Source organism: Salvia splendens, chromosome 5 (genome assembly GCF_004379255.2).
Source record: "Salvia splendens isolate huo1 chromosome 5, SspV2, whole genome shotgun sequence".
NCBI lineage: Eukaryota > Viridiplantae > Streptophyta > Magnoliopsida > Lamiales > Lamiaceae > Salvia > Salvia splendens.
In genome coordinates, this window is record NC_056036.1 from 33807308 (window position 1) to 33828495 (window position 21188).

Consider the following 21188-nt stretch of genomic DNA (forward strand, 5'->3'; position numbering starts at 1 on the left):
TAATGGTATAAGTTGTAAATAAAATGCAGCATGTTTGAATTTTTCAAAATTAGAAAGTTCATACTCTTTAGGGACGGACGAAAAAGGAAATAGTTCATGTTATGATAGATATGTTAATATTAAAATTTAATCAAACGTACCAAAATTTTATCAAAATGTTACGATAGATATGTAATTTTTATTTAAATTTTGGTACGTTTGATAAAATTTTAATATTAACATATCTATCATAACATGTAATACAATATCAATTTATTTGTATTGATATACTTTGTAATTATGTTTATATATTCATGTCATAGATAGATGATTTTACTCTTTTAGACCATCCACAATGCCGCCCAGCCGACCGCCCAGCCGACCGCCGGCGCTGGGCGGTTCGCTGGGCGGTCTATTGCAGTCGCCCAGCGGGCGAATGGAGAGAGAAACCGCGCAGCGCTGGGCGGTCGCGTGACGCTGGGCGGTCCGCTCGGCGCTATTGCAGCGCCCGGATCGCCCAGCGCACCGCCTAGCGCGAAATTAAAATTTTTTTTTTCCGAAACACTATATATACGCGCTTTGCTCGTCATTTTCATTCGCACCACTTGTTTTTAAATTAGTGTATTTTTTTAAATTATTGTACTTTTTAAAATTTTAATATTATTATTAAACTTTTCCCGTATATGTCTCGTAAATTAAATTTCGTATATTGTGTGATTGTTAATTATTTCATTTTGTATATATTTGTTAATAGTGATGTGGATATTATGTGGCTAGGCTATGGCTGGGCTATTGCTGGGCTATTTGCTTGTTTTGATGATGTGGCAGGAGGATTTTTAGTGCTGATGATGTGGCAGTGGCTAGGCTATGGCTTGGCTATTGCTAGGCTATTCCTATTGTGGATGGTCTTAATGTACTATACTCCACATTGCTATACAGAAGCTTTAATCTTGTCCATTTATTTTATATATTTTGATGGCCACTAATTGGTCACTAGTGTTATTTCCACTTTAACATGACCCTTTAATTTGATTCTTAAAGATCTCACCTATTTATATATCAAATTTTTTTATTCAAAATAATGCCTAATTGTTTGATGAATTGTATGTTTTTAATATATTTATTTTATTTTTATATAAATGTTAAAAACAGTAAATCTATATGCATATTCCCTATTAATTTCAAATCAATTCTTTTATCTAACTATTCAAATATTTCTACTCACATCAATCAAATTGAAATAAATTGAATATCATTTAGTAGGTTGAGCTTTTTTTTTATTATATTCATACCCTATCCGCATTCCACTATCTTTTTTCACCAACTTTTCTTTATATTTTTTAAAATTCATGTCTGACTCAATTGGGAATGGAACGAAGGGAGTATTAATTTTCAGTTTTTCAGATATTCATAAGTTATTATAGTTCTTTGGTTTAGATTGTTTTTCTTTTGCTTTTCTTTTTTATAATTCACACGAAGGATTGGATTGGTTTATTGTTTGAATTTCAAATTTTCGGATATAGTTTTAATGATACTTCCTCTATATTCAAAAAATAGAAACATTTGAAACGACACGAGTTTTAATGCAAAATTGGTAAAATAAGTAAGAAAAATTGGTAAAGTAAGAATGAGGAAAAGAAAAATGAGTAAAGTAAGAAAACCTAAGAGAAAAAGTAGTGAAAGTAAAGTTAGTGGATTGTGGAGTCCATGTCCTAAAATAGAGAGATTATAAAGTTTCTATTTTTAAGGAATGGCAAAAAATGGAAATAGTTGCTATTTTTAAAAATGGATGGAGTATAATTCAGTTCAATTTAAATTTTCATAAAATTTCAGTTTTTCAATTCGCTTCAATTTGGACAAAAAATCAGACGTTCACCCCTATGTACGTCGCTAGTTTAATTACATTAACAAAATACATTGATATATAAATACAGAAATACGGAATAGAATGAAAAAAACAAATATGCATAAATAAATATGAATAAAGGCATTGCATGCTATTGGAGATGGTAAATTAAATTCAAAGAAAATCCCAAATTCCAGGGCTGAAGATGAAGAGATAAAAAAGCGAAGTGACAAACCACCTGTATCAACCAACCTAACCATAAAATGATAAATAATCTGAAATTTTCCAACTTGCTACCAGCTAAAAAGCCCGTACACCAATAACAATAACAAAAGTAATTTGCCGTACATCAACCGGTAGCTGCATCATCGGGGCCCGGAGTCTGCACCCATGGTGTCACGGCTTCCTCCGTTGCTGGAGCAGAAAGACTATTCCAGCCACGGTGCGTTCCAGCTTCACTATCAGGGGCAGGGGTCTGCGCCCATTGTGTCCCAGCCTCCTCTGTCGCTGGAGTGGAATCGCTGTTCCAGCCACGGGGCGTCCCAGCTTCACTTTGAGGACCTGCAGTCTGCGCCCATGTTGATGGTGTCCCGGCTTCATTGGAATCACTATTCCAGCCACGAGGTGTCCCAGCTTCACTACGAGGAGTACCACTACCACGGTCTCTGTTCCACCCAGCTCGTGGCTGTGGCTTTTTGAAGTACTTGAGCATGAAAGCTTCTGCCTTCTCTGGGTACTTCTTGTTGATGAAATTGTCGAGGCACTTGCGGTAGGAGAAATCTGATTCCACTTTATCAACAGAGACAGCGTAAAAGCATCTGCTGTCCTGGAACTCAATATGCTTGCGAACCTGTGAGATGAGCAAGTAGAGATTAGCTTGAAACTAGTACATAAATGAAACGTACAAAGGCCAAAATTAGCCTCATTTTAAAAGCACGTGAACTTATTTATCCGTTTTAACAACAAAACTGTAAATTGTGCGAGACGTAAAGTGATTTAAACTCCAAAACCTAACAAGTAATCTACAGAACGTCACGAGAAAGAAAGATTTGGAACTATGAACGCATTATAGGCACAACTTGGTGTTCATTTTTATAGTATCAGAAAACAGAGAGATCCAGGTTCTGGAAACCAGGCAAATAGTTTAGGTTGGAATTCAAAGTTGTTTTGGAAAGCTGAAACAAAAGTTTAATTTTATCCCCTGATTGAAGTATATCTTGCTATATTTTGTGGAATATGATAACTTGATAAAGTTAATGCAAATCAAATAGCCATACCATGATATATTCTAATCCAGCTCCTGTTTTTGCAGCTTTGTCAGGATGATAGTTGAGCACATTGTCAACAATGTATGTCTGATCCTCAGCAGATAATCGATCACCATCATTGTATCTTCACAAAAATGAAAATCAGCAAGTTACATCTATGGTTTAATATAGAGCAAAACCAACACTTCAGCAAAAACACAATCGGTATGAAACAGTGTATGCATTTCTTCACCATCATATCCTCCAAAGGCAAAGGTAATGAGAGCACAAACTTTGACAACTCACAGAATCATCAAGATGAGCTTTTTTGGATGGGATAGTTTTATTTTTTAAGCTATGAAGAGATTTTCAGCAAGAGTCAGTTATAATCATGCTAGTGAACTTTATTTTTAGCAATATGAATTATTTACTACCTAATAAGTGATGCAATATTAAGAGCATTTAAGACCACGCCTGTACTGTTGCTAGCTCTATCAAATAGCTATGGAACATGAACACTAACTATTCGCATTATTCCTACTTTAGATATTTCGCATTCCGTTCCATCTAACCTTGCATTTTAAAATAATATTCCAACTCGAAGGTAGATATCGGGAAGAAAAGAATAGGAAGAGGAAGCAAAATTTACCCTGTCTGGTGCATTATTCTTCTGATGCTCTTCATAATTGACTCAATCTCCACAAGAACATCTTGCTCGTCTGCAGTGAATAAATCCAAGCGCTGCCTTGTTGCAGTGAAAAGCGCTGGAGCATTAGGATCATCAGATGGACGAGGTCTCCTGTTCCTCCAATCCCCATCGGTAGAAGGGCCCCTACCTTGTGAACCTTCTCTTGAACGACCTCGTCCCCAACCTCTGCCACGCCCCCGGCCACGACCCCCCCACTGAGGCCTTGCATCTTTGTCACCAGAAGTATCAACATTTGGAGATCCCCAGCCTTGAGCAGGTGTAGAGTCGTTCGACTGTCTTGAACTCCAGTTATTTGACTGGGACTCTTTGTTCTCTCCTGCATTAGACTGTGAATCAAACTTGCTCCAATCATTTGGTGAGCCCCAAGTACTAGAAGCTTTTGAGTGGGTTGAGTCATCAGCAGCCTTAGTTCCCCAGGCCTCGTGCTTTGAATCCCAACCTTGAGCAGGTGTAGAGACGTCCGATTGTTTCTGGCTTGAACCCCAGTTATTTGACTGAGACTCTTTGTTTTCTCCTGCAGGAGACTGTGAATTAGACTTACCCCAGTCGTTTGTACTTGAAGAGCCCCAGGTGCCAAAAGCCTTTGAGGGGGTTGATTCATTAGCCACTTTAGACTTTCCCCAAGGATTATCCTTTGAATCCAACTCTGTGCCAGATCCTAATTTGTCCCAACCAGCAGCATCAGATGGTTCACTACAAGCAGCCTCTCTCTGAGCTCCAGAAGGTGCTGACCACACATCATCTCCCTGAGATTTTCCATCGTCTATTTTAGCGATATCTTTACTCCAAGAAGACTGAGTATCAGTCATAAGCGTGTCCCAAGAACCTTGTTTGCCAATTTTGTTCCAATCATTTCCCTTCGCCTTATCCTTTTCACCCCAATTAGATGTATCAGGCTGTTTCCTCCAATCATTTCCTTCTGAATTGACCTTCCTACCTGAAGTGCTTTCCTCAGGCTTTTTCACCCAATCATTTTCCTCAGATCGAACAATTTTGCTCCAGGAGCTTTGCTCAGCTGTCGTATTACCAGTGCTCCGTTCAGAACTTTTAGTCCAATCATTTTCTGAAGAATCAACTATTTTAGCCCAAGTGCTTTCTTCAGCCTTGTTTGACTTAGCCCAACCATTTTCTGAAGAATCTGCTTTTTTTCCCCAAGTGCTTTCTTCAGCTTTGTTTGACCTTGCCCAAGCATTTTCTTCAGAATCTGCTTTTTTACCCCATGCACTATCTTCAGCCTGTGTCACCCAATCGCTTACCCCAGAGTCAGCCTTTCCCCAAGACCATCCCCCATCATCCTCCTGTACATAAAAGACAACTTTCAGAGTTCACAAATTATAGTGAATTAACCGGGTATAACTGCTCAGTCACACACACTTGAAAGACATGATATTTTAAAAATGCATTCATCACACCTACATGTAGGTGATCCCATCCAAATAAATACTTAAAAACCGGAGTTATCGGACAACTCTACTCAAAATCATAGAAGAAAATTCTCACAAGAGTAAGTGGGTGAACCTCTTCCAACACAGCTAGCGGCTAGCCGCAACAAAAAAAACGTGAAATGTGCACAAGATGGCAAACAATAATGAATGAGATTTTAAGGGGTGGAATCAAACTGCATGAGCAAGCAAAACAGATCCGGCCAATCAGCTTTGCTGCAATGCTGGAAATGCTAATTCTAATTCTGTTCTTGAAAGCTCAAAATACAACGCCGAGAAACTCTGCTGTGGCTATTTCTGCACAATCAATGTACTCTAAGGATAGAGGTAATCCATCATTAGCTAAACAGTTATTTGTTTACACCATCTTGTTTTCTCTTATTAGCCTAATGTTTCATGTCCACATGTTACCACAACTTTTAGGATAAATATTTACCTCCTTGGATAAGTCAATTCCATCCTCAAAAGTGGGCTTAGCGGCACCAGATTCTCGCACCGGAGACAGATCAAAATTCATATACTCATCCAGGTCCAGATCTTCAATTTCAGCTCCCAAGCAACTAGTGCCTGTATCTTCCAGCTTTGAGCTATTCACCATGCGGAGGAAATTGTAAACATCAATTTCTTCATCATCCATCAGCTCATCCTAAAAAAACAACCAAAACATGAATCAGTTTCCAGCAGTATGTTCAGCGGAGGATTGATTGAAAGAAGATATGCAGTTACTGTACATGTTTAGTCCCCCAAACAATCTCGAAAGGAGATCCAGTTCCCACAGATACATGCTTTCCCCAGGCACAAGAACCCACAATGCTTGACAAATTGTCAGTGTTGCATTTTTCAGCGGCTCTTTCAAAGCACTTTCTAGGAGTCTGAGGATAGATAACAAAAAATGTTTATTAAGATTAACTAAAAAGAAGAGCTGAAGACATAGTACTTATAAATACGAACAAGCAAGACTACTTACAAATAATGTCGCATTCATAAATGGTACTTGCACCCCAAGTGATTTGGATAGAGACTTGATACCACCAGCATTAAAACCAATAATTGTTCCGGCACAAGTCATGCTGTTGCCCAGCAAAACAAGGTGATCCTTGAGAACACCTTTCGTAACCATTGTTACTGATGTTGATAAACGCTGTGCAACAGTACAGAATGTTAGTAGTTCTTTAAAAAAATAATAAATCATTATTATTATACATTTAAGCATCTCAGGCCCATGAATAGGACACAACACAAATTTAATAGGCCTATGAGTGTGCATGTCATCTGTCATACTTTGCCACATTAGAGCATCTCAGACCCATGGATAGGACACAATCCAGCTGGCTACAAAATAACTCTGTTAACAACGATTAAGCCATCAATCTAGGATGGGAGCAATAAGTGATTCTGTGATTGACAGGACTCAAAATCTTCAGATTTAAGCACAGTCTACCCAATAAATTATTTAGTTCTCGCCTGCTTCTTATCACAGAGTACCCTTTGGGATGACATTGTCATCCAAAGATTAATTTTAGATGGTAGTGCTGAATGAAACTTAGGCTATTAGTGAGGTAACACTTTAACATTTCAATTGGCATTCCCCACACGACCACTCAAATTGGTGGTTACTTGGATCAAAGCCTTGCACATGAAAATTTTGGGTATATGGGTGGGAATAAGATTCAAGCGCAGGATTCATTGACCTGGCTCTGTTTACATGACCACTTCATCACGTTAAAGTAAGTAGGTTTGGTCTAATTTCCAACATGTGCCAACCATAACAGAATTATTAAAATTGCAGATTCTGTCTGGATATGAAAGAGTGCAGACATCATACTAAAATAATGGATACCTAGTGTCCAGCTATTAATGTGTATTTTTGGTTAATAAATTACTCAACAACAAAAGGATAAAACCCAACAAGATAAGTGCATTAATCCTAAACAAATAGTCAGTAGCATAAAGCACATAGGATTGGACACTAGCACATTAGTAGTGGATGATACCTGTACAGCCTGCTCAAATGCACAAGAAATACCAAGCAGATCTTCCACTTGTTTTATTGCATATGGTATGGAACGCTGAGAATCTATCAAATGGAAAACTGGAAGGCAAGAATCCATCACGATCCTCCATGCATCTCCACTCTTTTTCACAGATTCTTTCTCGAGCGTTATATCTACAGCCAATTCACCTTTAGGGCTCTTACATGGACTCCTGATCCAGGTAGCTGTATCGGGACTTATCCATATTAAGTTGGCAGCTGATACCCTTGGATCACCTGTACAACCATTGCCACATTTGTGTCCATTTTAGTACATACATTTATATCATCATCAACCACAAGAACATCCAATATGCATATACAACATAAGAAGCATGAAATGTAGAAAACACTTACGTGGAAAAAACAGAGTACACAAGCAATATAGATTCTTGGGAAACAATAAGATCACACAATACATTGTGTTATACAGATCTGAATTCCTAATAAAATGAAGCTTTTAAAAAGATTTAAAAAAAACATAAGGGTGACAGAACCATAAAAGCATGCTCAAGATAAGATAGGAGGCAAATATACGAAGCACCTTTGATGACTGTCTGTAAGAGCACTGGACAAACTGTATCAGCTAGGAAATCAGAAGCTCTCTCTAAGAGATCATCACTTGCCCCTTGCCAAAGAAACTGGATGCAGGGTACATCAGTCCATTTGCTTTTGGATGATTGGCGAACAGAGCAACATTCACTGAAAAGAAACATATAACACGAGAATGTAAATAATTTTGTTTTTCATAATTGAACATAATAGTTGAGCAAAACTAATGTTTGTTTTATAATATAAACTCATAAAAATGCCAATTGAACAGAGCAACATGCCAACATTCACTGCAAAGAAACATGCATATAATAATTAAAATGAGATACTCCTCGTTACACATCCAAATTAATGTTTGTTCTTATAGAATTATACATGAGAAGTAATCAAACAACTAGAATTATTAAGTACTTCAAACATAAAATCGTATCTCCAATAAATTATCATTATACTTTTATTGTCCTTTGCAAAAGCCAATAATTATCACAAAAAGAAAAGATAGCTTCCAATACTCCTATTACATTCACAATGTTGGACAATGATGCAAGGCACACAGTAATCCCAATCCGAGTTTTATTTCTGAAAATATAAATTAGGGATATGCTGCATCTTGGTTTTAAGAAGCAAGACAAATATTTCCATTGGGATCCTTCTTAGGTTCATGCATCTACAATATATGAACTGCATTTTTAGGGATGATAACTCACCAGGATGATAACTCAATTTTCTTGAATAGGTTTCCGACCTTTTTCCTCTTTCGATTAACACTGATTGTATCCAGACACTTCTCAAGAATATCATTCAGGCTGATACTTGATTGTATCAACTGGGTCTGTTCATCATCATGAAATGAAAAACATCAGCGTCTAATTTGACTATTTCAGACATTGACGCAGCATTACAGTCTACAGAAAAAATAATGGGAAAAAATGCATAGAAAAAAAACCTTGTTCAGATGAATATGACCCACAAGAAGGCCTGAATTGACATCAGAACTCTCAGGCATCAACTGAGATCTGTATCTGTGAAAAAGAGCACAAGAAAATGAATTGTCATGCATCAAATATTAATCTTTGTTCAATGGAACATTTGACATAAATTATATATATATAGAGAGAGAGATACTCTATCAGGAACTCCAGTGCTGTGTCCTTTAGACTAACTTTCTTCAAGTGATTCTTGACTATGAGAGCAGCATTTTCTTGGCAGTGCTTTCTGCCACAATCACAGTTGCTTAGATAAAGAATCACCCGACGATCAGCAATATCATTCTTGAATCCGACTCCACAAAGCAGTATCTCCTGAAATGTTACATACATTTAATGAAACATTTTCCCACAAGTCTAGTAAAGAATATAAATATTGTTATATGACCATGTTACATCTCCTTAAAACTTCAATTACCTTCATCATATCCCAGGATGAGTTGCTACTTGGAGATGAATCCAACACAGCCTTGTAAGCAGGATTGGACATGGCAGTTGCAGCTAAGACTCCAACAGGATCACCAGCACAGAATTCACTTGCAATATTGGCACTATTCACTCCATACTCAAATTGAACGATGGAGTTGCTGCACGTATTCCTCACACTACCATCATAGCATATGACAACGTCTCTAAGGATTGCCATCAAATTCTTGAAGAGTGTCCCAGGTTCAGTCAATCCTCTGCTTGAACGGACAATTACTTCTCTGCTGGAGATTGAATGAACCATCGCCTGATAAGGGTCCAGTCCTCTAAAGAGAGGTCTACCGACCAAGCCAAATTCTTCACAAGGACTATCCTCATAAGAAGGATATTTCTTTTGAAACAGAGATGACATGTCCTTGACCAATGTCTCCGTGTAGAACTTCCCCTTAGCCGATATCTGAATTCCTAAGAAACCAATCTGCTGAACCACCTTGTTCAAAGCAGATTCACTCTTGGAGTCTATCAGGTAACCAACTGCAGAACACTCACGTATGAAGTTAGTAACAGGGATCTTCACATTGCGCAAGTAGCTGTCCACTTGCAGGGCAACTGATTCACTATATGAAGCTCGCAAATCACTCAGCAATGGGAAGATCTTCTGAATTTCCTTTTGGATATCCTCCAAAACATCCCGAGTAAGGAAAAAGTCTTTTAAACTAACACTAAAGCCCTCTGTGTGGAGACTTTCCATTGATAATGGCTGGATAGAATTGAAAAACCGCAAGACCTCCTTTGGTCCCTTCAAGAAGTAAAGTGAGGTGACTATGTCATTGATGATGGAAGCCATCACATCCCTATTATAGTCCAGATACATCACTTCACTTTTGCATATCTTATGTTTCTCTCCGGAACAATCGAAGGATGGAGGAAAAGTTGTCTGTAAAATCTGCGATGCAGTCCAAAGATCGCCATTTCTGGACTTCATTACTGCAGGTCCAGATAGTGCTTCCGGCACAAACATGGCCAACTGTTGTGCTTTTGTTCGCACCAATAAGTACTTTCTGAACAGTAATTTCAGTGATAGTAATGAGTCTGTTGCCAGCTGCAAGTTGAAGTTCCCAGTATGGGAACTAAGTAGCTGTTTCTCTACTGAAAATAGTTCCACAACCTCTGCTTTAGCTTCAAGCGATTGTGGATAGAACAAATGAATACAGTCCCCATCAAAATCCGCACTAAGGGGACCGCAAATGAGGGGATTGATCTTGACTGTATGATCATCGTGAATGTAAACTGATAAAGCTTGTAGAGAATGTTTGTGTGTAGTTGGTGGTCTATTGATGAAGACGATATCCCCATCCATTATCCTACGATGCACAACCTGACCGGGCCTCAGAAACGTATGCCCTTTTGAGCCTTCCCTCAGTGAATATGTAGAGTGACCATCCCTGTAAGTTAGGCATAGCTTTTCATCCACCAGCTTCTGTAAGAACACCATGTTGTGTTGATTTACCCGCTCCTCGAATGTAATCTTTTGGGCTATCTCAAATGGCAACCCAATCTCTGACACTCCTTTAAACGGGTCACCAGTTATCACACTTCTAGAAGAAAAACCAGACCCTTTCCTTATAAACAAAGTTTTCATCTTCTCAAGCCATGCTTTGGTAAAAGACACATTTTCTTCCTTGTTGATTCCAAAGCGACCATCGACATCACGAGATGCCTATAAATCAGCAGTTTAGCCAGAAAGTAATAACTATAATTGAACCAAAAAGGTAACCAGTAATCATGAAACTGTTCATCAGATAGAACGTAGAAGCTGATCTTTTCTTGTCACAAGGAGATGATACGCACTTTAAAAATGGAAACATAATTTATTTAATAAACTAACATTACAACTCCTGAAAAATAAGAAGTGACACTAACATAACCCATATACAGCCTATATTGAAGTTGCAAAGGATCAATTTACTGTATGTTCATAGAAAACAAAAACAGAAACAAGAAATACCTTGCCTGTGCCCCTAAACTGAAAATATTGTGCCACAGCTGCTTGCAAGTCATTTGCTTCAATCTCCTGAGACTCAAAATTTGGCACCCCGGACCTTGAGTTTTTTATGATCTCTACTTGTCTTAACACCTTTTTGAGCAATGTTATAGAGTAATCCTGAAAATTAATAGATCGTGACAATCAACCTTCACCCAACAGTCATAAGGTCTAAAAAGTGGACAAAATTTAGGAAAATGCCTAACCGTAGACATTGTACTGATTCCATCAGAAACATCAGGCACAGACAGACAGTTAGGAGGAACTGGTAAGTGCTGGAGAATGTATCCATCTTGAGGGTGGTAACCTCTGGCAGAGAGCTTTTTTCTGGTGTCCTGAGGGATTTTTCTTAGTATTGCCACCGCCTGACATACATCAAGAGTAGCCAACAAATAAAATTAGCTCTGTCCTGCACAGCTGAGCAAGGACAATCCTTATTAAATAGCAACAACTAAGATTTTCAACATTAGGAACTGAAAGGTTCAAGAGAAAGAAAAGGACCAGCAATACTATTTTCTTTGTTTTTGGTCCGAAGTCTGTCAGAAGAAGATAGGGGGAACTTACGCTCACTCCAATATAATAAGCAAGAAAGAATTAAATCACGTGGGAACATACGACACTCTAATACAAGCAAGAAATAATAAACCTTGCCAGCTGTGTGCGTGCGTCATTGCTCCAAGCACAAAGATGATGACAGACACAACCACCTCCCCCCCCCCCCATTTTTTATATGCGTATTTCATTACTAGGCATGTTTGCACTTTGCTTATATGACGTGGGACAAATATTCTATTTTCTTCGCACACATTTAGTTATAATCATGAAACTTTGGGAGCCCAAGCGCCCTCAACATTGCATCAACAGCACAGTGCAACAATACATCACCTAAAACTAACAAAATTACCAGTCACAAAAATAATGCAGATAATAATTCCAAACTTATATAGTTATATGATTCAATCTCATTTTCGATTCAATTGGCATAATAAAGATGAGTGGTGGGTCGTGTTGGATATCATCTTTGTGCTTGAGGCATGACGCAGCTAGTGAGGTTCTAACCAAGGTGCGCCTTATATAATTTTTAGTACTCCCTCCCTCCGTCCACAACCAATAGTCTTGTTTTTTCCATTTGGGTCTATTAACTAAAAATAGTCCCCTTTCATTTATGGTAAGTTTCTCTCTCTAATGAGGTGTGCCCCTCTCCACTAATAATATTCCAACCACTTTTTCTCTCTACCTCTCCTATTTTACCAATTTTGCATTAAAGCTCACGCGGATTAAAATTATAGTTTTGGTTTTATCAGTTATTTCAGTTTATCGACTGGAATCATAATCAATAACTGAAACCAAAGCGTTTCACTAATTTTCGGATATTGGTTAACAAAACCAACCGATTTTGGTTTTTAATATCCGATAAACCGACAACCAGAAACTGTATCATCAGCCCTATTGATCAGATATCCCATAAATTTATTCAATATTGCTACATATTTGAAATTTATAATCCAAAGTAACAACTATCTTCCTCTCAAATTATTATATCCCGCCTCAATTGAACTTCACATGATAAAGCTTTACTCATTTTCCACAAAGGTGCTTCAAATCCCCTTGAAACAGCACTTGCTTGGCACTGTATACTATTATACCAAGTATAGACATACAATTGTAAATCTTTTAAGATATCAACAATCACAGTATGTGACAGCTTCCATATAAAGTTTCACAGGAAGTACCTCAGATGCAAGCAATGGCCGAGAATACATATCTCCATAACGGAATCCATATTTTTCCAAAAAATTCCAGCATCCATGCTGAGGTCTTGACTTTGATGGGAACTTCAGCTCCAAATAATAAGCTCCATCACTAGTCTTGGCTTCGTTTATAGTAATTTGTGAGGCCTCCTGCAGGTAAGTGAAAAACTTGAGACAAGGCAAGAATTTAAGTTCAGAATTGCTTGTGATTTGTTCTAACAAATGCAAACTGCAGTTAGTTTGATTCTGACATTTGTACAGTTAGCGGAAACCACAAGGGACTCAACTTCAGAAAGAATTATAAGGTCATCAATAATCAATTAATTTATTAACCTACAAGTGACTGTTATTGGACAAAATGGCCATAACGGGACAGGCATGACCTCACTCCCCAAACTGAGAGACATTCTGTTACAAATACAACTTGAAATATGAAAAGGGCATGACTAGACTTCCCTAAATCTACAAAAGAACAAGGGAAATATTTGAACATATATTCATCAAAATATCAAATGACAAGGTGCCTATTTTTAGACAAATTTTACTACAACAGGAATGACCATGACCTGACTGTCCAAACTGAGAGAGTCTTCCAAATCACAAATGCAACTTGAAACTTAACATAACAAGTCTTCCTTTGAATCTACAGAAAATAACTAATGTACTTTAATAAGTCAACAAACATTCATTCAAAGTACAAGTCCATGTATTTTTTAACAGACGGCAATAATGACAGGCCATAAACTTGATTGCCTGAGTCTGAGACATTTTATTACAAGTGTAACTTGAAAGTTGAAATTTAATATAACATGACTTCACTTACATCCCCAGAAAATATGAGTCATATTTGAGAAATAGAGAGCACTCCCTAGCAAGTAACATATATGCCAAACATGTAATATTATAAAGAATGAAAACTATAGAGCTAGACAAAGATAATTATACACAACAAAAGCAATCTTAGGATAAGTTTAACTCAGTTGCGTGCATATATATTTAAAAGAGAATTAACCATGTCTAGTTTTATAGTCCAAGAAGAAAATACTTTTTTCTGGGCCTATTTACTATGCTCGCTGATTTAAGTCCATTCCAAGAAGAATTTATTGTCTAAGCCCATTTCCACTGCTCACTAAGTTGGGAAGGAGATTTTTTCATCATTAACGAAGTACGTGAACAAAATATTCAGAATTCATTTTGTAGAAATAAAGATAAAACAATAAAGTATTTAGAAGATTCATCTACTGAGTCTACTCTGTTGGGAGTAAAATTCCTAGTATGGAATATAGAACATGAAAGAAAGATTTTTTCAAGGTGTCAACGCACGCATTATGATCTACCTTTTTCTTCTTACCAGCCATGGCTATGAGCTATGGTTGCTAATTAGAATTGAAACATAAGTGACATTCATTCACAACAATCTGCCACCAGAAATTTATGGGCATTCAGGCTAGTAAGGGTTGTCCCATCATTCATAGCACAAATTCATGTCATATCTTCATCAAAATGAACCAATTACTGAAGTACACAACTATGTCCCGTGTTCAATTCGTTGCAATAGTAAGTTTAGTAACACCAAAAGAATTCAAAGGCCCAAATATTTACCTACCTTCTATACTTTACAGTTTCAACATTGAGTAGCATATTTTGCATTCAGCATCACACTTCTTTCATTTAATTCAACATCAGAATACACTAAGATTCATACTGTAAAGAAATCTAAACCTCTTGAATCAAGTAAAGAAATTAAGGTTGTTATTACAATCATGCAGAGTTGTGCTAGTAGGCAATATGGTTGCCGTATATGAGAGTTGTAACAGAAAGCAATAAAAAGAATTACCTCACAGCAAGAAGATAGCATTCTTTCAATAACACCACCAACACTATTCACCTGAAACCAAAAGTAATGAACATTGCGCAAGAAGATTAGTCATATTGGTGGTGTTAATGGAACACGATTTAAACAGTTCCAGAGTTCAACCACTCTTGATACTTCAAGGGCTCTTCTTTGCTTTCATGATAAATATTAGACAAGGTTACTATTAAACTTAGTCTCTTGTTCAACAGAAACAGTCTCAGACAAGCTAAAAAATTTAATTAAATGCATCAAGGTAATGTAAATGAAAGGATCCCTTCATAGCTTATAAGACTCGGAGCTAAATGAAAATTGAGATTTCATTAGTACTTCCTAAAACCTTAACACATAAGATCTAAGAAGCATTAATTTATTACTGAATAAACAATAAAAAATTTCTTGGAGAAAGAAACCATATATATACTCAAGACATCAAACTTATCAATATACAAAAATAAACATAAATAAGATCAGATAAGAGAAGTTTGCCATGATTTACAATACCTTTCTGTTTTTGAACTTTAAGCACTTCAAGCACAGTAGGCTCAACATCCTTTTTAGCTCAGCAACATGATCAGGATGGTATATGGGAGTCGGCAACTCAATGTATCCAAAATGTCCTGAAACATCAGGAATGGTGTTAAAGATACTATTGCACTTGTTGTCCACTATGTCAAGTTACAGGTACAGCTATGGTATAGTAAATAATGATATAAGGCTAAAATTTCCTTCTCATTTATTTATACAAGTCAAAACTCAAAAGTGGATTAATAAATGCATACCTTCACATTGCCCAGCCTCAGCCGTGCCACAAGAGTCGCATTTGCCACTTTCAAGTGGCAGACCAAGATATGGATTCGAAAGCTGACTGGCATGGTTGATTGGTAAGTCACTGATTGATGCTTTGCACTGTTCATGACAAAAGGAACACAAAATCATGGACATATATCAAACGAGCTGAAAATTAACTTGAACTATTCCCTTACAATCTCTTGACGAGTGGCCAAAGCAAATGTGATCCCTTTTATCCTTGCCTCAAATGCTATGGGTGGTGGTAAAGGAGCTTCCATTTTCTCTAACAACTGGAATATAAGAGAGATATATGTAATCTAAGAGCATAAAATGGAAGACCAAAAACATCAGAAATTATCAAATAAGAATTGGAGAAAGATATGCGACAAATAAAAATTTGAAAAAAAAAGGTCAATAGAGCTCAACACTAGAGTTAGATGAAGTTTATAGAAAGCACACACACAAAACAGAAAGAAAAGCAGTCTAGAAGTAATTCTACACAATGCAAATTAAACACTGCGAAATTTCCCCCAAAATGTATCAAATATAAGTGGGTCCAAGAGTTGACCGAACAGGGGATCATCAAGAGTGTTCAGTTTACAGCAAAAACAGCACATGCATACACAAAAAAAAACACAGGTTCCACCATCGCAGGGCTAGGGTAGGCTAAAGCCCTTGCTGAGCTCAAAAACTCGGAAATTTCTCTGTATTCACATTCCCGAGAACGACCCACCTAGAAAAAACCCCTATTGTAAACCACAAATAAAAAAAAGAAAGTAGAAAACATAAAAATTCACTAGCACAAAAACAACAGAGAAACCCCCTTGAAACCATGACAAAAAAAAACATAGCAAAAGACACATTCATAAACAAAAAGAATTAGTAGAAATTCAATTGTACCTAATTCTCAAACCATGGAAATGTGGGAGGAGAGCCAGCGGAGAAAGGAAATGCCCTTTTCCAAATGTGGCTTCAAATTCAGAGTCTACGCCTTGGAAATAGTCGAGATGGTGGAAAATCTGAACTACTTCTCCGGGAATCGGCCTTCAACACAAGTAGAGAGAGAGAGAAAAGCCAAAGGGGTTTTAGTGAGAAGTGGTGAGACACTGAGACCTTATTCTGCATGCAGTATAAAGGGCTTTGAAATTGAAGATCAAAATTTTCCCCTCTTTTTTTCCTTTTGTTTTCTTTTTTTAGAGAATTTATTTGCTCTTTATAGCTGATTTTGGTGTGTGCCTGAAATTTCGGAACAATTGTTTTTATTTGAAAATTAAAAGGGAAACTCATTTTTGGGAGGAGTGACATTACTGTCAGTAAGCACTGCTGGTATGAGTTTGGAATTTACCTTATTACCCCGTTAATGGTTTTTGTTATGGGTTTTGGGCCTTTTTGGCTATTCAAATATCATAAGAGCACACGCAACGCTGTGCCGTTGCGGTACCTATGCCGTTCCGGAGGAACGATTCCGCGGCGGCACGCGTTGCAGCCGCCGTGTCGTCGCCATTCCGTGCCTATGCCGTGTCGGGTGTCGTTGCCGCGGCACGCGGCACGACACGTTCCGCCACGCGACGTGGAGGGCTCTCAGCGCACGCGTGACGCCCACTCGCTGCCCCGCGAGTGGGTTTCGTCACGGTGACGCAATAATTCATTTTTTTTTAAATTTGAATTTAATAAAAAAAATTAATAAAAAAATTTTAATTTTTTTAAAATTCGAATTTAATAAAAAAAATATTAAAATTGTGTACTTTTATTTTTTTAAGATTTTAAGTGTGTGCTTTTTATTTTTTTAAGTTTAAGTTGTAACTTTGTTTTAATGTTGTGTGTTTTTTAATAAAGTGTGTTTGTTTTTTATTAAAGTGTGTTTTTTAATTGAATTGAGTTGGAAATAAAAAAAAATGAAATTGAATGAATAGTAATTTAAGGAACGGTTAAGGAACGGAGGGTTGCAGGTTCCATTCCTTAGTTAAGGAATGGAGTAAAAAAGTACAGTGGGGCCCGCAAATAGTAGTTTAAGGAACGGTTTAGGAACGGTATAGGAACAGCGTTGTGGATGGCCTAAATCATTTTCGATGTTTCAAATTGATATACTCCTACTATTGACTTATAAAATACGACTATTAGTTTTATATTTAATTTTTTAAACTTTTATCAAATTTATAAGTGGATTCAATTTATGGTAGTAGAATTATAGAGCTTTTTTTCAAAATAATCACGGCAGTCTCATACTTAGTCTAAAGTGAGTTCGATATAACGTAATTCCTCTAGTCCCCGTTAAATATCACATATTTGATCAACACAGATTTTTAGAAATTGTTTGATTTGGTGAAGGAAAATGAATTGAAAAAATTTAATGGGTTTTGGGTCCTACCATTAGTTTTATAATAAAATGTGAATGTGATGAGTTAGTGGAATGTGAGATTCATTTATTAAAAGGAGTACTCCCTCCGTCGGTGAAATAATGTCTTATTTTATCATTTCGGGGTGTCCGCGATTTTTAGTCTCATATACTTTTTTCCATTCTAAGTAAATGGACCTCACTATTCACCTAACTTATTAAACTCACATTCTATAATAAAAAATCAATATATAAAAATGAGGTCCGCATTCAACTAACTCATTTCCCCATTTTTCTTTACAAAGTCAAACAATTTCTTAAAATTCGTGCCGAGTCCAAATGGAATTATAAATGGCGAACGGATGGGATAAAAGTAAAATATGACATTTATTAGGGACCCGTCCAAATAATAAAATATAAGACATTTAATAGGGGTCGGAGGGAGTAAGACCTATGAACAACATTGGGATATGCTCACAGACATAACCATCTATCAAAAGATCAAATCTAAAATCCAAAAGGATCACGATCAAAACAATGATCTAGAAGGGGAACAGAATCAAAATGAGTAGCTCTCGACCTAGCACAACATACATATGAGTGTCCCAACAATGATAATCCCAAAAAAAAGAAGTTATAAATCAAACAAAAACAAATCAATTGACTAGCAATGTAGAGGACCTGGCAAGAAGTTAGAACTCATCCAACTCGTTATTTGAATGTGAAGTTAGGGTATCTCAACTGGTTATTCTAACTAGTGCCTTCGGGTAGGCATTGCAATTGCATTATAAAGAGTGAGAACACATCATCATTTATTAAAAAAAAGTTAAAAAAAAAACACTCCCTCCATCCCATATAAATATGGACATATGATATGGCACGTAAAATAAGATAAAATAGGTAAAGTAATAGAGAAAATTAGAAGAGTATCAACGTTAGCCTATAGTGGGAATTATATTATTAGTAGTGTTTTAATGGTGGTATAAGTTGTAAATAATTTGATGTATAGAGATAATATATTGGGATAATTATTCATAAATTGAAATGCCCATATTTTTTTGGGACGAACGAAAATGAAAGGTGTGCATGTTTTTTATGGGACGGAGGGAGTAACTAAAAGTGGCGTGTAAAATATATTCCAACGTATAATTTCCAAGAAAAAAATCCATTTCCATTCATGTTGGCTTTCTTATACTATTTTACAACATGTAGACAAGAAACGATGCAATAATGAATTACATAAAAAATTCCTAAAGACAATGATGCAAAAGTAGATTGACAATTAATTGAATCAAGAAAACCTTGTTAATTATTCACTGTCTAAGTTAATGATATTTCTCAATTCTAATTTTGAACTAAGCTTTGATGTCAAATCTAGGGATGATAATTGGGTTAACTTGCTCGGGTTGTTGAGCTATTCGATTATAGGTCATTCGGACTATGATTTTTTTATTTTTTTTATGAATAAATAAATTAAAAGCTGAAACTCTGGTTTACATCATACACTCGGGCATACCCGAGGAAAGTACAAGTGAAAAGCCACAAGTCGTTTAGAAAGAAGAAACATGGTGGAAATCAAGAAACAAAAAAACAAGGGGCAAGGCCTCAACAAGAACAACCTCAGTTCAGGTCACCCATCGAAACCCAGAGTGGGCGGGCCTCGTTAAAACCCCATGGGATAAAACTCCCCAAGGGGAAAAAGAGTACCCTGAAGAGTGACTCAAAGTGCATCAAAGACAAAACATCCGAAAGAAGTAAACACCATCATCTATCCGGAAGGTGGAGAAGAACCTGCTCGTGTGGGAAATGTGAGTACAAGATGTTGTAGGTAGCTTCTTTGATCTCAAAGATGACCCTAACTGCATCCAATGTCTTCCTATCGAAGATAACCTTGTTCCGCGTTCTCCAAATGATCGCCACTGAAGCCATGAGTGCAATCCTCTTCGCCATCTGAACAACCTGTGAATCTCTGATCTGCCGTCCTACCCATTTGATGACACTCCTGATCGTCTTCGATCTCCTCGCGATGCCAAGCCACAACATGATCTTTCCCCAAACAGCCCAAGTCTTCGGGCATTTGAAGAAGAGATGGTCTGCTGATTCCTCCTCCCAACGACAAAGCTGACAAGTAGGGTCCAAGTTCTCCAAGAAATGGAGGCAATCCTGTGTGGAAAGGCGTCCTCGAAGTGCGAGCCAAGTAATGAACGAGTACTTAGGAGGGACATAGTCCTTCCAAACATACTTAGCCTAGAATCGTCTCTCACCTCTCGGCCTAAACCACTCATATGCCTCACGAACCCTTTTCCCGCGAACCAAGAACTCCATAGTGTTGTGATCTCGTCTTGGGTGCATTTGTCCAACATCTCATCCCGGATGGACAAGAGCTTCTTTATAAGCATAGAGTCGTTCTTCTTATGCACCGTCCAATCCCAGATAGAATTATTCCTGATATAAATTGTCGACCTTAATCCTAAATATTTGGATTTCGGGCTAACCTGTCATGTTAATCGCGCTCAAATTTTTTATGATTACCTATAATTAATAGAATGTTTTTTATTAATAATTTTATATTTATAAAAATTAATATACATACAAATTATTGATATTTTGATACAGAATATGCAAGTCATTTTTACCTAAGTTATTAATTTGTGCATACATAATGTACCATAAAAATAAAATAAATTTTAAATCAAAAAATGAATATAATTTTTAAATAATAAATTAAAATATATTTTTTATTTATAATTATAATGTTCAAAGGTTTAAAATAGTAATGAAACTTGCACTTGGTCAGCCGTTGTTAATTACTCAAACAAAGTACAACTAATCTAAGAACACAATAAATGGTCGAGTTAGTCTGTGTCTACAAAAGCAATAAAAGCAGCACTCAGACTTAAAGAAAGAAAGAAATTTCTTTAGAATCAAGGTTGCAAGTGCAAGTGAACTAGTAGGCAACAATTGAAGAGTAAAAACTAAGAGCATCCACAATGGTGCGGATGTCCCACCGGACTTCCCAAAAACACCTCCTGCCACATCATAAGGACCTCCCACTGTACTGTCACGTCATAAAGACATCCCACTGCACAATGAGGGACATCCCCAAGGATATCCCGTCGGACATCCACAATAATAAAAATTCACAAATTCACAAATATGCTATTTACGAAATTAAAATTTCGACACGAATATGGG

The 21188-nt window shown here is 36.9% G+C and overlaps 1 protein-coding gene across 1 annotated transcript; it reads right to left on the minus strand.

Moving 5' to 3' along the window:
* Positions 1-1974: 1974 nt before the first annotated feature.
* LOC121805519 (DNA-directed RNA polymerase V subunit 1-like) lies at positions 1975-16865 on the minus strand. Its single transcript, XM_042205406.1, has 20 exons — positions 16559-16865; positions 15853-15948; positions 15649-15775; positions 15371-15486; positions 14852-14902; positions 12997-13164; positions 11470-11628; positions 11228-11383; positions 9212-10939; positions 8933-9108; positions 8754-8829; positions 8515-8639; positions 7800-7957; positions 7218-7492; positions 6191-6364; positions 5955-6095; positions 5660-5869; positions 3722-5079; positions 3103-3217; positions 1975-2675 (listed from the first exon to the last, which is right to left on the minus strand). Exons 2-20 carry the CDS (start codon positions 15934-15936, stop codon positions 2175-2177), a joined length of 5898 nt encoding a protein of 1965 aa, XP_042061340.1. The 5' UTR covers positions 15937-15948; positions 16559-16865; the 3' UTR covers positions 1975-2174.
* Positions 16866-21188: the final 4323 nt, after the last annotated feature.

Excerpts from the sequence above, each read along its gene's own strand:
- LOC121805519 (XM_042205406.1), bottom strand. The coding sequence starts at position 15,936 with ATGGAAGCTCCTTTACCACCACCCATAGCATTTGAGGCAAGGATAAAA. Across the intron at positions 9,109-9,211 it reads CATCCTGGGATATGATGAAG|GAGATACTGCTTTGTGGAGT; the intron begins GTAATTGAAGTT and ends GTAACATTTCAG. Across the intron at positions 3,218-3,721 it reads AGAATAATGCACCAGACAGG|ATACAATGATGGTGATCGAT; the intron begins GTAAATTTTGCT and ends ATTTTTGTGAAG.